The 17027-nt window shown below is 40.8% G+C and overlaps 2 protein-coding genes across 5 annotated transcripts in view; one reads left to right on the top strand and one right to left on the bottom strand.

The window, feature by feature from the left end:
• Nucleotides 1-7978, top strand: part of TUBE1 (tubulin epsilon 1) — an 85564-nt gene extending 77586 nt beyond the window's left edge. For 3 of the 4 annotated variants that reach the window (XM_056566342.1, XM_056566343.1, XM_056566345.1), the window contains 4 exons: nt 1032-1172; nt 3109-3249; nt 4045-4219; nt 7130-7978. In XM_056566342.1, the coding sequence (XP_056422317.1) occupies nt 1032-1172; nt 3109-3249; nt 4045-4219; nt 7130-7288 (616 nt within the window). In that variant the 3' untranslated portion in view covers nt 7289-7978. The remainder of the gene's footprint in view (nt 1-1031; nt 1173-3108; nt 3250-4044; nt 4220-7129) is intronic. The other variant, XM_056566344.1, reaches the window with a different exon arrangement.
• Nucleotides 7979-14259: 6281 nt separating this feature from the next.
• Nucleotides 14260-17027, bottom strand: part of CCN6 (cellular communication network factor 6) — a 28857-nt gene continuing 26089 nt past the window's right edge. The window contains exon 5 of the mRNA XM_056563591.1: nt 14260-14886. Coding sequence (XP_056419566.1) covers nt 14605-14886 — 282 coding nt within the window. The 3' untranslated portion in view covers nt 14260-14604. The remainder of the gene's footprint in view (nt 14887-17027) is intronic.

The following is a 17027-nucleotide window of genomic DNA, read 5'->3' as shown; positions in this document are numbered from 1 at the left end:
CCTATAGCTTATTTTGTATTTGTATTTTTACTAGAGCAAGGATACCAAGCTCCCAGGTGTGGAAAATAATCAAAACTGTCTTTGTTGCCCATAGCAACAATTTAGGTTTGGTCTCCTGCACTATACCCAATATACCGGGTTATAATGCGGGTAAACTTGAGTTCAAAGAGATTTTACTTTGGTCTAGCAATCTCAGAGATATAGGGGGAGCTTCATCAAGAACTGTGCTGAGGAAAAGTGGAGTGCAATCAGATCGCGTCTTTTATTTTTCAGAGGCCTGATTTGATTGGTTGCTATGGACAACTGGTTGGATTTTCCTCTGCACAAGTTTTGATGAATCTTCCTCATAGTCCCCATTGCTAGTATGCAAATGACCTCCTCTGTGCAATGGAGGCGGGAGCCAGCTTGCCAAGCTCACCTTTTTTCCGTCCTCCTTGCTCAGCTATGGCGGCCCATATTCATTCACTCTTATGTAATTACGATGTGAGAGTGAAGAATTATGAATATTCAAACTATCAAAAGTTTGTAAACTTCAGTATACTTGTAGGATAATATGAAACCTTATACAATGCTTTATCTCATGTATATGACTTCTTTTTTATAATGTATTTATTTTATTTATTATTTTTATTTTAACACATTCTAATTTGATATTATGCTATTCTCCATCATTTGATGTGTCATTTATCTTTATGTATGCATACATAAAGTCTCAATTAAAATTGTCTGAAAGAAACTAACTTTGTTGTCCATATCAACCAGGGAAAACACAGCTTTTATTTTTTTTCAATAGCAGAATGTGAAATAGAAGCTATATTGTGATTGGTTACTCTGAGCAACAAAGCCAGATATGTTACATCAGCCATTGCTGAACAGTACATGTGTGTGGAATGTTTTTCTGCTTCTTAAATTATATGCTATTATCATATATTGTTAAAGAAATCATAATAATCTGTCTCTTACTATTATCATCATCCAGTAATGTTACTCAGTGTGTACCTTTACCCTTACTGTGTCTCCTCTTTACTCAGCTCTGCAAGGTTTGAAGGGCCACTTAATATGGATCTTAATGAAATCACAATGAACCTGGTCCCATTTCCACATCTCCATTACCTGACCTCAAGCTTGACACCCCTGTATACACTGGCTGATGTAAATGTGCCAACAAGAAGGTAGGACCTGTGGTCATCTCCTCATATATTATCCACATATATTTATTTTCTGTCTGACCACAGTGCTCTCTGCTGACACCCCTGTATACACTGGCTGATGTAAATGTGCCAACAAGAAGGTAGGACCTGTGGTCATCTCCTCATATATTATCCACATATATTTATTTTCTGTCTGACCACAGTGCTCTCTGCTGACACCTCTGTCCGTGTCATGAACTGTCCAGAGTAGGAGCAAATCCCCATAGTAAACCTCTCTTGCTCTGGACAGTTCCTGACGCAGACAGAGGTGTCAGCAGAGAGCACTCGGGTCAGACTGAAAAGAACTTAACAACTTCCTCTGTTTTATACAGCAGCTGATAAGTACTGAAAGGATTAAGATTTTTAAATAGAAGTAATTTACAAATCTGTCTCTTTCTAGCACCAGTTGATTAGAAAAATGTTATTCCTTGCCTTAAATTAAAACTTTTTTCACCTTGTGCCTCATATGAGGATGTGTTTTTTGTGGGACTAATTGTACTTTAGAATGTCCTTTTTCAATTTTCTGAAACATATATGCTTTGAAAACACAAAAAATATATGTAGTTTCCATCACATCTTACTATTTAGAAACTTCTTAGAACTTTTTTTTTTTTAATTGTCATTTTGGGATTGATTAGGCTTTTTGATTGCTTTTTATTTTTTTTCTGGGATGAGATATAATCAAGAAACCTCAATTCTGGTGTTCGGTATTTTTTTACATTTGCACCATTCACCACTGCGCGGTTTCGTTTATGTTAGATCTTGATAGTTCGGACATGACCGCATGTGGCGATACTAAACATGTTTAAGGAGTTTTTTGTTTACACTTTTTCATTTGAAAAATTGGGTTGATTTTACATTTTATTATGAAAGGCAGACTATTGGAGTTTATTTTTATTTTCTAAACTTTATTAGTCCCTATAGGGGACTTGTGTAAGCCATCATGATATGGCTTTTACAGATCAATGCAGTACCTATGAAGTGCATTGATCTATACAGTCTGTGCTTTGTTGCAGTGATGGAGGCCCAGGTAATCGCTCTGGCTGCCAGAACAACTTATCTCCTGGCCGCACTTGCACCACGGCCAGGAGTTCGAACCACTGCACCACCAATGATGGCTGTAACCTGCATTTAGATGCCATTGTCAACTTTGACAGTAGGATCCAAATAGTTAATAGCTGGCAGAGGCACGACATCTATCACCGGTGACCCATAGTTACTGACATCAGCTGGGTGGGGTCACCCGGTATGGATACTGCTCCATATTTCTTAGTGTCACCATGAAGCTCTAGAATCAGGGTTAATGTGATCATTTTCTTGGCATAAGAAGCTCTTCCCTGTGCTGTTCTCTATACCTCAGTTGTAAGTGCTCAATTTCACTTCGTGACTCCAAAAGACCAATAAGGCTTTAAACATTGCCCATTAATATCATTGGGAGGACCCTAAAGAGTGAAAGTGCTGGGTCCTCCAGAAGGTAAGAATCTGTGTAGCTGCTCTCTGCTCTGGCAAATAAATGAGAGGTCTTGAATAGGGAGCTAGTTGTATTATTTTGTTACCTTCTGATTTAGCGGAATTGTATATACCTAGTGAATATCAGAATATGCCTTGGGGGATCTCATGTTTTTTAACTATTCGTCTTGTGTTTGTTTCTGAGGGAGAAAGAAATAATGAAAAGAAGATTAGGGGAGGGACGTTAGATAAGTCTGATTATGACTACATCTGATCATCCAATTCATCCAGATCATACAGCAAGGGAAGGCTTGTTCTAACCATGTGCTTTTTCCATTTAAATAAATTGGTAATGTACAATTGCAGATGTAAACTATCAAAGTGTATCCTTGTGCAATCCATAGCTGGAAAGTTCATTAAAATGAAAACCTATTTAAATATTTGTTACCTTTTACATTCAATATATTAGGTTGGATCAGATGTTTTCAGATGCCTTTAACAAAGATCATCAGTTAATCCGAGCAGACCCTAAACACAGTCTCTACCTGGCATGTGCTTTGATGGTGAGAGGAAATGTCCATATATCAGACCTCCGCAGAAATATTGAACGGTAAGTAGTTATTTGCATTATGAAGTGTATATTTTTAATCAGAATGGTATTTACTCTGTATAGGTTAGGTATATTTTCTAGTGTAACATCTGCAACAAATATGCAACCTAGGTGTAAATGATCTGGTTAACTTTGAAACTAAACTTGTTGGAAAACTATTTTAACCCCTTAAGGGCATTATTATTTTTTAGTTTAAACTTTTTTTTTTTCATCCTCTCCTTCTAATAGCCATAACGCTTTCAATGTTTTACCTACAGACCCATATAAGGACTTGTTTTTTTGCACCACCAATTGTACTTTGTATTGACATCACATATATAGTGATGACTAATACAGCTCTATGACCTTAAAGGAGAACTATCATGCACAAAAATGTTTCCCCTATCCAAAGGTTTAGATCATAGGGGGTCCGACCACTCAAAGCGGTGGCCGACACGCTCCCTCCATGTATCTCTATGGGATTGCTGGAGACACAGCATTCGGCTATCTCAAGCTCTCCCATTTTCTTTTTTTTATTAGGGCACATGGTTGTTATAGAGGGCAATCTCCCTTATGCTAAATGAATCCCAGGAGATCTTTAGGAAATCATTTTCTGTAAACCCAGCCATAAAGAAGTATCAGTAAATGTTAAGACCTGAATCACATTGGTCATTTGCTGACCAGGCCGCAGCACCTGTTTGACTGTGTTAGTGACAAAGGAATCATGCCATATGTCAGTCAAAACCGTATAATAATTTGAATACATTAAAATAAACATAAACAATACATTTGAATTATTCATGTATTTTATTTTAGGCTAAAGCCTTCACTGCAGTTTGTCTCTTGGAATCAAGAAGGATGGAAGACAAGTCTGTGTTCTGTCCCTCCTGTTGGTCATACCCATTCCCTCCTTGCACTAGCCAACAGCACTTGTGTTAAACCCACATTTATAGATCTGAGAGACAGGTTTACTAGACTTTACAGAAAGAAGGTATGTGTATCAATTCTAGCCTGACCTATATTAGAATATGTATTGTCATCATTTTTTACAGTGTTTTGTGCTGTTGATATAAACTGTTAGTCCAGTCATGCCCTGTGCAGGGCATGGAAAGCTGGGTGGTTTGTCAGGGTACACCCGTTATTACTCATACATCAGTCCCTGATTAGAAGTGTATCCAAGAATTCCAAAGTTATTCAAATTAGTTTTTTATGCTTTACATATGAAATAGAAGAAAAATTGCAAAAAAGAGGATCTTTTCAATTCCTTAAAGAAAATCTGTCAGCAGATTAGCCCATACTAATTTCAGCAGATTAGCCCATACTAATTTCAGCAGATTAGCCCATACTAATTTCAGCAGATTAGCCCATACTAACTTCAGCAGATTAGCCCATACTAACTTCAGCAGATTAGCCCATACCAACTTCAGCAGATTAGCCCATACCAACTTCAGCAGATTAGCCCATACTAACTTCAGCAGATTAGCCCATACTAACTTCAGCAGATTAGCCCATACTAACTTCAGCAGATTAGCCCATACTAACTTCAGCAGATTAGCCCATACTAACTTCAGCAGATTAGCCCATACTAACTTCAGCAGATTAGCCCATACTAACTTCAGCAGATTAGCCCATACTAACTTCAGCAGATTAGCCCATACTAACTTCAGCAGATTAGCCCATACTAACTTCAGCAGATTAGCCCATACCAACTTCAGCAGATTAGCCCATACTAATTTCAGCAGATTAGCCCATACCAATTTCAGCAGATTAGCCTATACTAATTTCAGCAGATTATCCCATACTAATTTCAGCAGATTATCCCATACTAACTTCAGCAGATTAGCCCATACCAACTTCAGCAGATTAGCCCATACTAACTTCAGCAGATTAGCCCATACTAACTTCAGCAGATTAGCCCATACTAACTTCAGCAGATTAGCCCATACTAACTTCAGCAGATTAGCCCATACTAACTTCAGCAGATTAGCCCATACTAACTTCAGCAGATTAGCCCATACCAACTTCAGCAGATTAGCCCATACTAATTTCAGCAGATTAGCCCATACCAACTTCAGCAGATTAGCCCATACTAATTTCAGCAGATTAGCCCATACTAATTTCAGCAGATTAGCCCATACTAACTTCAGCAGATTAGCCCATACCAACTTCAGCAGATTAGCCCATACTAACTTCAGCAGATTAGCCCATACTAACTTCAGCAGATTAGCCAATACTAACTTCAGCAGATTAGCCCATACTAATTTCAGCAGATTAGCCCATACTAATTTCAGCAGATTAGCCCATACTAATTTCAGCAGATTAGCCCATACTAATTTCAGCAGATTAGCCCATACTAATTTCAGCAGATTAGCCCATACTAATTTCAGCAGATTAGCCAATACTAACTTCAGCAGATTAGCCCATACTAATTTCAGCAGATTAGCCCATACTAATTTCAGCAGATTAGCCCATACTAATTTCAGCAGATTAGCCCATACTAACTTCAGCAGATTAGCCCATACCAACTTCAGCAGATTAGCCCATACTAACTTCAGCAGATTAGCCCATACTAACTTCAGCAGATTAGCCAATACTAACTTCAGCAGATTAGCCCATACTAATTTCAGCAGATTAGCCCATACCAACTTCAGCAGATTAGCCCATACTAATTTCAGCAGATTAGCCCATACTAATTTCAGCAGATTATCCCATACTAACTTCAGCAGATTAGCCCATACCAACTTCAGCAGATTAGCCCATACTAACTTCAGCAGATTAGCCCATACTAACTTCAGCAGATTAGCCAATACTAACTTCAGCAGATTAGCCCATACTAATTTCAGCAGATTAGCCCATACTAATTTCAGCAGATTAGCCCATACTAATTTCAGCAGATTAGCCCATACTAATTTCAGCAGATTAGCCCATACTAACTTCAGCAGATTAGCCCATACTAATTTCAGCAGATTAGCCCATACTAATTTCAGCAGATTAGCCCATACTAATTTCAGCAGATTAGCCCATACTAACTTCAGCAGATTAGCCCATACTAACTTCAGCAGATTAGCCCATACTAATTTCAGCAGATTAGCCAATACTAACTTCAGCAGATTAGCCCATACTAATTTCAGCAGATTAGCCCATACTAACTTCAGCAGATTAGCCCATACTAATTTCAGCAGATTAGCCCATACTAACTTCAGCAGATTAGCCCATACTAATTTCAGCAGATTAGCCCATACTAACTTCAGCAGATTAGCCCATACTAACTTGCTGGTATTGAGTAATGGCTCTCGTTACACTGCTCACTATGGTACCTTTAATAAAGTTGCTCCGTTGCACTGTTTTTTGAGAAATCCTCATTAACAACAATATTCAAATGATGGTCTTTGATGTTCTGGGGGACAGTACCTTGCCCCCAAGTGCACCACTATTCCCACCCACCAGCTCCTATAATTCCTGAACCTTATAATTATTCATAGTCCTCCCCTGCAGTGATTTAGCACAATCCCACTTGGATTGTGCTTGTGCAGTAACGCATTTTGTCAAAGGTGTTACTGCACAAGTGCAAGGTTTCCATGCGGGACTGCACTATGTCACTACAGGAGAGGGCAATGAATATGTATGTGGTTGAGTAGTACTAGCGGAGTAGTGTAATCAAGGTACCATAGTGATTAGTATACCAAGAGCTATTACCTGACCTGCTAACCTGCTGAAAGAATACCTTTACACCTGCTAAAAGAAGATTAAGGTGTAAGAGACCTGTAGTACTTATTTTAAATGTGCAAGAAGCTTTTAGTCTCATAGATTAGTATTGCTGTTTTTGTGCAGCGGTGTGTAAACGTAATTTATCCCGTCAACCTATGTTACGCATCTGATTTAATGTTTTCCCTCATTGTAGGCTCATCTGCACCATTACCTTCAAGTGGACGGCATGGAACAAAGCTCTTTTACAGATGCTCTCTCGTCATTATCCTCCCTAATTGATGAATACAACCAGCTTGATATATATAAAGGGGTAGCTATGCCTGACCCTCCTAGAATTAACATAGCAGTCTAACAGTCATGAACAGTCTGTTGTTTATGTAAAGAATGAATTTATTGTAGGGGAGGGGATGGGAATTAGAGACTACATTTGGTGCAGAGATATTTTTTTTTATAAATATAACAAGGGTTGTCCATGAAATAGCTTATCCCCTATCCACAGCATAGGGTATCAGTATCATGGGGGATCCAACTACTGGAACCTCCGCAGTCTCCGGAACCAGACCTCGGGTTTCAGTGAGAGCGTGTGCTGCAGACTGTACACGCTCCATTTATTTGTGTGGAAGAGAAGAAGATCTGGGAGTGCTGTTCCGGAAGATGTCCAGTACTCCTATACAATGGAATAGGGCGTGTGTCGTCTGAAGCATGTGCTCTCACTAAAAGCTGAGGTTCTGTTCCAGAGATTGAAGGAGTTCCCAGCGGTCAGACTCCCGCTTTTAGATACTTGTCTGCTATCCTGTGAATAGGGGATGATATCATTTTTATCGGACAGCCCCTTTCATGCTGCTTTTACAGAGAACAGGCTACATTTTTAAAGTGTCATTTGAACAGAATTTATATTTTTAAATACTATTTATTATGTAGATTATTTTTTTTTTACTGTTACTGAAAATAAATCTTTTTGTAATTAAAGAGTTATGTTATATATTTGTTTTAAAATTATTAGTGCTTACGTTAAATTATTAAATAATGTTCACTCACAGACCATCACTAGTCTTACAGTGCCATCTGTTAAATTCTAGAACAGCTCCATCTATACGTCAATGTAACTGGGTCATGTGAACACTAGCCAGACCGACAGAAAATGTCTCATATGGAAGAGGCCTGTCTGTTATTAAATAGGCACTGTCGTGAGTAGTTCATAAAAGTGTAGGATCCCCACCGCAGGGTGTGTGCAGTATATGAAAGACCCATAGACATTAGGTTTTGCTCACCAGCTTTGGGAGAACTGAAAAACACAAATGAAGCCTGCAAAGCAGAAATCTGCCTAAATATGTCATATACAAGTTATATAATGACCTGAAATGACAGGTACACTTTAAGGCTTTTTGGACTCTAGAATACATAATAGGAAGTGGCAAAAACACTGATCACTGTGTGAAAAACTGTGCTGCAATGGGATAAGGTGCCCATACACATACTAAAGTTGGCCAAACATGCCGACAAGTTCGACAGACTGTCTAAGGTGTATGGCAACAACCTGACTTACCCCCGACAGATAATGTTGGTGGATTGGGCCAAGCATGCTGGATTTGTATCTTGCTAGGGTAAAGTTCTATTTTCCCCACACCCTAGCAGCTGGTACTTATTCTTTCTTTGCCTGCAGACTCTGTATGGACTAGTTCTGTAAGAGCTAATACACACAGGTAAAACCCACAGCCATTAAACACCAGGTAACAAATGTGAGGATTTTTTTCCTGTAAAATGGCAGCAATGTTTCTTTAGTTCAGATGATAAATGGAAGGAACGCACAACATTTCACAGCGGAAATCCTCTTTTATTGTGTTGGCACTGTATGTGATCATTACAATAAAGAACAAATAGACTGATACAGTTCCATGCAGTTTATACTTTGATGAATAATCTATACTTTTCATTCACTGCATGTTACACTGGGATTCCTCATTGAATAGTGGGGTCTGCTGCTCCAGGAGGACAGACTGTATTTATTTACTATAACAAATATTGCATTGCGTATGGATGTGATTAAATAAACAATTCTTTATATATGTATTCTCTCCACACTGCGGTACAGATGTATGCTAGTAAATAAACCCACCTTCTTCTTATGGAAATAGTCCACACTTCGGGAGCAATTTTCTTCTCTACTAAACACGTTCATGGCTCTGTTATTGCTGTTGCATTATAAGAATGAAAAGCCCTTTACATAATACAGTGATCCCTCAACTTACAATGGCCTCAACATACAATAGTTTCAACATACAATGGTCTTTTCTGGACCATTGTAAGTTTAAACCAGACTCAACGTACAATGCTATGAACAGTCAAGATCTGCAAAACATATCAATAGCCGGAAGAACCAACCAATCAGAATGGGCATTTCACTGGTAAAACCCCTGTATTACTGAAGTGCATGCACTGACTGGTAGCACCCCCTACAGTACAGGGAGGTATTACATGTTCTGTACACTTTACCTGTATTACTGAAGTACATGCACTGACTGGTGTCTGGTAGCGCCCCCTACAGTACAGGGAGGTATTACATGTTCTGTACACTTTACCTGTACCAGGGTTACCTGCTCCTTTGGACACCAGGTGAAGGCGACTCCATGTAACTTTTTTAGGACACTGTGTACTGTACAGAACCCTGAAGAAGCTCCTGTCCTCTACATAGACCAGTGTTTCCCAAGTAGGGTGCCCCCAGCTGTTGCAAAACTACAACTCCCAGCATGCCCGGACAGCCTTTGGCTGTCCGGGCATGCTGGGAGTTGTAGTTTTGCAACAGCTGGAGGCTCCCTGCTTGGGAAACACTGACATAGACAGTGATTTACAGATTCCAGCAGATCTTTCTTACTTTTATATGTAAGGATTTGCTTTATTCTGTATTAGTTATCTACTTATTTCTCTTTAATCCTCACTTTTTTCCTATTTTTGGATGACATTTTGGGCCTTTAGAACCAATTACCAGGTTTCCATTGAGTTATGGTCTCAACATACAATGGTTTCAACATACAATGGTCGTCCTGGAACCAATTAATATTGTAACTTGAGGGACCACTGTAAATTATTAAAATTTCACTATATAATAAGCTATACACATATTTTAAAATGTGAGACTAAGGCTGGGTTCACATTACAGAATCTATTCCAGCTGGAGGTTTCATCTGCTGCAGGCGCTGACTGATCAGTCTGCTCTAGGACCAATTGAATATCCACTGTCTCCATAGACGGCAATACATACCTCAGCGAATCCGCCAAAAGAATGTACTTGGTCATCTACGGAAATTTAAAAGTGTGCAGAATGCTATTGAAACCAATGGGAGGCTGCTGCATCGGAATTTCCAAACAGAATTTCCCACCTCGAAAATTCTGTAATGTAAACCCAGCCTTATAACCCAAACTAAAACCCAATCCCAATGATGATTTTTTTCCTTTCTTTCTTTATTTATCACAGTTTCTTTGACAAGTATAATCTTACAATACATTTATGTTCATTATACAAATATTATGCCCACCCTCCCAGAACATAAATGTGTGTGTGGGGGGGGGGGGGACACACGACTCAACATTTCCATAAACCCCATGTCCTCTCAATTTTATTCTTTATTTATTTATTTTTTTTCCACTTCCTAAATTTTAATTCTGTTCACCAATGACAACCAAAGTTTTATATGGCGGGCTTGAGTCCATCCATTTCCTCATAATTAGATATTTTGCTGGAATGAGAAGTTTTGGTATCAATGTTTTGAATTCTGTTAATTCTGAAGTTTCCCCTAAGATGATACATCTCATTGATGGGTTCAGATTCAATTTAAGACAACTCTCTATAGCTTTTATAACGTCTTCCCAGAATACTTTCACTCTTGGGCAATTCCACAATAAGTAAATTGTATCGGCATTGATCTCTCCACACTTGGGGCATAGTGAATCTGATATTTTGATGCTTTTAATTCAGGTTTTTAGACCCATGGTAAGACTGGGGCTTGTGCCTGTCATACATTTGTCTGAAACAGGTCTATAAGGAATCATTTGAGTAAAACCCTTTACTAGAAAAAAACTGTTAATCATCCGGGGTGCATAATTTTGTCTTTGTGGGGTAGTTTATTTCGTATGTATCCAATAATGACTACCATCAACCTCCTCTTTAAAGGGGTTGTTGGAGGGAGTAGAAAGACATTACACCATCTGCTCCCTGGCACCCTACTTCCGCCCTGTGCATGTCTCAGAAGGAAATCTTTTAAGACAAGAGGAGGCAGCTACCATATTGCGATGATTGCGGGTAAGACCATGCCCGGATGCAATGCCCCATAGCCCCAGACAACCCATTTAAACCCAACTAGATTTTTGCGCGTTTTCCAAACAGTCATCGAATCCCATATATTTTCTAATGCCATACACATTTGGTTAGACTGTCGTTGTATTAGGCATGTGGACACATATTTTGATTGTACTTTTTAAGTATCGTATTTTTCGCCGTATAAGACGCACTTTTTCTTCCCCAAAACTGGGGGGGAAAAGTCGGTGCGTCTTATACGGCAAATACATCCCTATCGCGGCGGTCCCTGCGGCCATCAACGGTCGGGACCCGCGGCTAATACAGGACATCACCGATCGCGGTGATGCCCTGTATTAACCCTTCAGACGCGGCGATCAAAGCTGACCGCCGCGTCTGAAGGGAAAGTGACACTAACCCGGCTGCTCAGTCGGGCTGTTCGGGACCACCGCGGCGGTCCCAAACAGCCCAAATGAATAGCCGGGTTATTGCTTACAGGACACCGGGAGGGACCTTACCTGCCTCCTCGGTGTCCTCTCCGTTCAGGGATCCCCTGTATGGCCGGCGCTCTCCTTCCTCGTCATCACGTCGTCGAGTACGTGCGTCGGCGTGCGTAACGACGTGATGGCGGCGACGGAGAGCAATGATACCCGGCCAGCAGCAGAGACATCCAGGGCAGCGGTGACGGGTCCGGAGCGGCGGGGACACGTGAGTATTACCTCCTATGCAGTGGTCTTCAATCTGCGGACCTCCAGATGTTGCAAAACTACAACTCCCAGCATGCCCGGACAGCCAACGGCTGTCCGGGCATGCTGGGAGTTGTAGTTTTGCAACATCTGGAGGTCCGCAGGTTGAAGACCACTATTGGATTCAAAATAAAAAAAATTTTTTTTTGATTTTGCACCTATAAATTGGGTGAGTCTTATACGCCGGTGTGTCCTATAGGACGAAAAATACGGTAATTTGCATGTTTAATTTATCTACTCTTAATTTATCCTGTTTTGAAGGCTAAATTCCCACAATGCAGCCAGAACTGCCATGACATGCAAGTTTTCAAAATGAACATTGACCATGCGATATTGCTACATAGTATTTTATTTTGCTTATAGTTGAAGTCATTTTGAAAGGCACTCTGACTCTCATGTATTCATAAAACCAGAGTAAATGTATTCATAAAAATAGGTAATTCAGGGTAAAACATGCACATTTTGCCGTTCGGTAGTTTGCCATGCTGCTCATTAGCTATGGGTGAACCCAGCCTTAATAACCAGTGTGGTTTGAAACCTTTAAGCCTTTACTCTATCCTTTTACTGCATGTTGAGATACTGAGCTTTAAAGAGTACCTGTCACCAAGCTAAACTTAATAGATTGTTCCTTATGTAATTATAAGACACTTCGCTAATTACTTGCTGTTAAATTTCTCAACCTTTTATATATTTTTAATATACCGTATTTTTCGCCGTATAAGACGCACTTTTTCTTCCCCCTTATACGGCGAATACACCCCTATCGTGCGGTCCCTGCGGCCATCAACGGCCGAGACCTGCGGCCAATACAGGACATCACCGATCACAATGATGCCCTGTATTAACCCTTCAGACGCGATGATCAAAGCTGACCGCCGCGTCTGAAGGGAAAGTGACACTAACCCGGCTGTTCGGGAATGCCGCGGCGGTCCCGAACAGCCCGACTGAATAGCCGGGTTAGTGCTTACTGGACACCGGGAGGGACCTTACCTGCCTCCTCAGTGTCTTCTCCGTTAAGGGATCCCCTGTATGGCCGGCCCTCTCCTTCCTCGTCATCACGTTGTCGCGTACGTGCGTCAGCGTGCGTAACGACGTGATGGCGGTGACGGAGAGCGAGGATACCCGTCCGGCAGCAGAGACGTTCCGGAGCGACGGGGACACGGCGACAGCGATGGAGTGACATCCAGGGCAGCGGTGACGGGTCCGGAGCGGCGGGGACACGTGAGTATTACCTCCTATGCAGTGGTCTTCAATCTGCGGACCTCCAGATGTTGCAAAACTACAACTCCCAGCATGCCCGGACAGCCAACGGCTGTCCGGGCATGCTGGGAGTTGTAGTTTTGCAACATCTGGAGGTCCGCAGGTTGAAGACCACTATTGGGTTCAAAATCTTTATTTTTTTTGATTTTGCACCTATAAATTGGGTGCGTCTTATACGCCGGTGCATCCTATAGGGCGAAAAATACGGTAATTGAAAAAACGGCTGCTAGGTGGCTCTGTTCTGTTCCCTGCCTCAAGTCAAACAGTTAGTTTGGTCTCCTCCCGGCTTGGCACAAGACCAAACGCAGTGCGTGCGGGGAATGGAGAGGCAAAGCTCGCGCAGGCCTCAGTGTTGTCGCGCCTGCTGGGAGCTCATGCCATGTGAGCAAGGGGAAAGGTATGATATACACAGCTTTTTTAAGCTCAGAAAATGTTTAAAGGGCAGGAGGGGTGTAAGGAGTAGTTAGGGAATATAATCTGAGTTAGTTTAGAAAATATGGTTTCATGACAGGTAGTCTTTAATGGATTTTTAAGGAAAAAAAGTTACATTTTAATGGAAGTGCTGGATACCGTGCATAGGCAGAAAGCTGTCAATTTAACATTGAGTACTAAAATGAACATGCTAAAAAATGATAGTGTTGTTTTACAGATTCATCAGGTTTTTAAACAGAGCCAATATAAAACCCCAAACTGGGGAAAGACTGCAATATGTCTATCAGAGATGAGCGAACTTACAGTAAATTCGATTCGTCACAAACTTCTCGGCTCGGTAGTTGATGACTTTTCCTGCATAAATGAGTTCAGCTTTCCGGTGCTCCGGTGGGCTGGAAAAGGTGGATACAGTCCTAGGAGACTCTTTCCTAGGAATGTATCCACCTTTTCCAGCCCACCGGAGCACCTGAAGGCTGAACTAATTTATGCAGGAAAAGTCATCAACTGCCGAGCCGAGAAGTTCGTGACGAATCGAATTTACTGTAAGTTCGCTCATCTCTAATGTCTATCATAAGGATATACTGTCGCCCCACCTTTTATAACACTCTTTTTGTTTTATCACTTGTTATATGCTTTTATATATATATAATCTATTTGCTTTTCTTATCATCTATTTTTAGGTACACGTATAACCTATAAGTGCAGCCAAGTATGTATAGATTTAGTGGTATGGCTCAGTAACATGGTCTCCTCATACATACTGGCTATTTTTACAGACAGAAAATTCAAAGAGGAGCCAGACCAGATTTCTTAACCCTTCGCATAGGGTGAACTTGATGCATTATGTTTCTGAATGCATCTTCTACTACAGTTAGAGTAGTAACTGGTTGTATATGTTGGTAGCATTTAGTTACTGAATATAACCTAGTCAACTGCTACTCACAAAATTTTAAGATGAGCAAATATATCTCCAGGGTCAGTACAGGTCTTTTGACACACACAGGAAGTGATCCACATCATTTTCCAAGAGAACGAACCCTCATTGGGGCACTGGAAATGGACAGTTATCATTTTAGATTTGTTGGGGATGCAGCATCTCTTATCTGTGCACACCCCGCAGTATAAGGGCCGGTAGGTTCGCACTGTAGAGCACTCGGATAGATACAGTTTAACAGGTTGTCGGTCTTGGAATGTAGGCTGGCAGGTCTTTCCTTTAGGAATCTATAAAATGACAAAAGTATGCATAGTTTAAAGATAAGATCTCTAGGGGCTGAGTACCCCTTTAATCTTTAAATTTATTAATAGAATAAAATACATAAGGACATGATTAAGAAAATGTCAAATAAAATGTCTAAATACTGTATGTGTAGATAGGGGGTAAACCTCAGCACCCTCGTGGTCATATGTCAGATGTGCTGTTTGTTGAGTCTCTGTATATGCTGTAGCAGCAGCAAGTAAAGGCCTAAAGTTTACCTTTTGTAGTCAGTAGTGGCCAGTGTGTTACTTTTTGTGTATCCTTTATGTTAAAGGAGTACTCTGGTGGAAAACATTTATTTTTAATCAACTAATGCCAGAAAGTAAAACCGATTTGTAGATGACTTCTATTAAAAAATCTTTATCCTTCCAGTACTTATTAGCGGCTGTATATTACAGAGAAAATTCTTTTGTTTTTGGATTTCTTTTTTTTTTTCTGTCCACAGTGCTCTCTGCTGACACCTCTGTCTGTATCAGGAACTGTCCAGAGCAGCATAGGTTTGCTATGGGGATTTTCTCCTTCTCTGGACAGTTCCTGATACGGACTGAGGTGACAGCAGAGAGCACTGTGGACAGAAATAAAAAATACAAAAACAAAAGAACTTTCTCTGTAGTATATAGCAGCTAATAAGTACTGGAAGGATAAAAAAGTAACTTACAAATCTAAAGCAAAATTTCAACCACACCTCAAGGATACCACCCTACTGGGTGCACAGTGAAAAGATGGTTTGAAAACAGTTAGTTTAAACAATGTGCAAACATTTTATTCAAAAACAATCATATAATAAATCAATTAAAAGAAATTAAAAGACATTTGAACAGAGCAATAATATATAAAATTAATAACCATAGGGCCCTAATGGTAAATATTAATTATAATGTATGAAGCACTGCAGTTTTAAATGATTGGCCGACTATCCGGAATATGCTGATGAACCGGCAATTGGATTTCTGTTTATAAAGTCCCTTTATGAATTGGACTAAACTGCCTGTAGTCTCTACGGAGATATAATGCTCACCGTGTTCGCTGGTCCCATGCTGCGACGGGCCGAGGGTGATCGGAGCAGCAGTTGTACTTTGCAAGCGAAGGCTTGGCTGCAGAGCGTCGTGTGGAACTTGGTCTGGGAGCGGTGCTGTGGCAGAAGGCTCCCACGCCGGAGGTCCGCAGCTGCGGTGTTCATGCTGTTGTAATGACTGACCCTCGCCGGCTTACTCCGATGGAGATGCTCGCGGTGGTGGCAGCATGTGAGGCAGGATAGAAGGCAGATCAATGCGCCAGGTGGATGAAGATTCCAGCTGGAACAGCAGGTCTGTCAGCGGCTGATTTGGATTATTGGGTTACAAAATTTGCCTACTAAAGAAGGGGTCTAGTTGCAGTACCGTGAAACGCGTCTAGGCTTAAGACTTTGTCTGAATAGAGCACTACAAAGACGCACTGCCTATTCAGAAGCCGACGTAATAATCCAAATCAGCCGCTGACAGACCTGCTGTTCCAACCGGGATGTTCATCCACCTGGCGCATTGATCCGCCTTCTATCCTGCCTCACATGCTGCCACCACTGCGAGCATCTCCATCGGAGTAAGCCAGCGAGGGTCCATCATTACAACAGCATGAACGCCGCAGCTGCGGACCTCCGGCATGGGAGCCTTCTGCCACAGCACCGCTCCCAGACCAAGTTCCACACGACGCTCTGCAGCCAAGCCTTCGCTTGCAAAGTACAACTGCTGCTCCTATCATCCTCGGCCCGTCGCAGCACGGGACCAGCGGACACGGTGAGCATTATATCTCCGTAGAGACTACAGGCAGTTTAGTCCAATTCATAAAGGGTCTTTATAAACAGAAATCCAATTGCCGGTTCATCAGCATATTCCGGATAGTCGGCCAATCATTTAAAACTGCAGTGCTTCATACATTATAATTAATATTTACCATTAGGGCCCTATGGTTATTAATTTTATATATTATTGCTCTGTTCAAATGTCTTTTAATTTCTTTTAATTGATTTATTATATGATTGTATTTTAATAAAATGTTTGCATTGTTTAAACTAACTGTTTTCAAACCATCTTTTCACTGTGCATCCAGTAGGGTGGTATCCTTGAGGTGT

The sequence above is a fragment of the Hyla sarda genome, chromosome 3, assembly GCF_029499605.1.
Source record: "Hyla sarda isolate aHylSar1 chromosome 3, aHylSar1.hap1, whole genome shotgun sequence".
NCBI classification, from domain to species: Eukaryota; Metazoa; Chordata; class Amphibia; order Anura; family Hylidae; genus Hyla; species Hyla sarda.
Note: the sequence above shows the minus strand (reverse complement) of the source record. Positions and strands in the feature narration are given on the sequence as shown.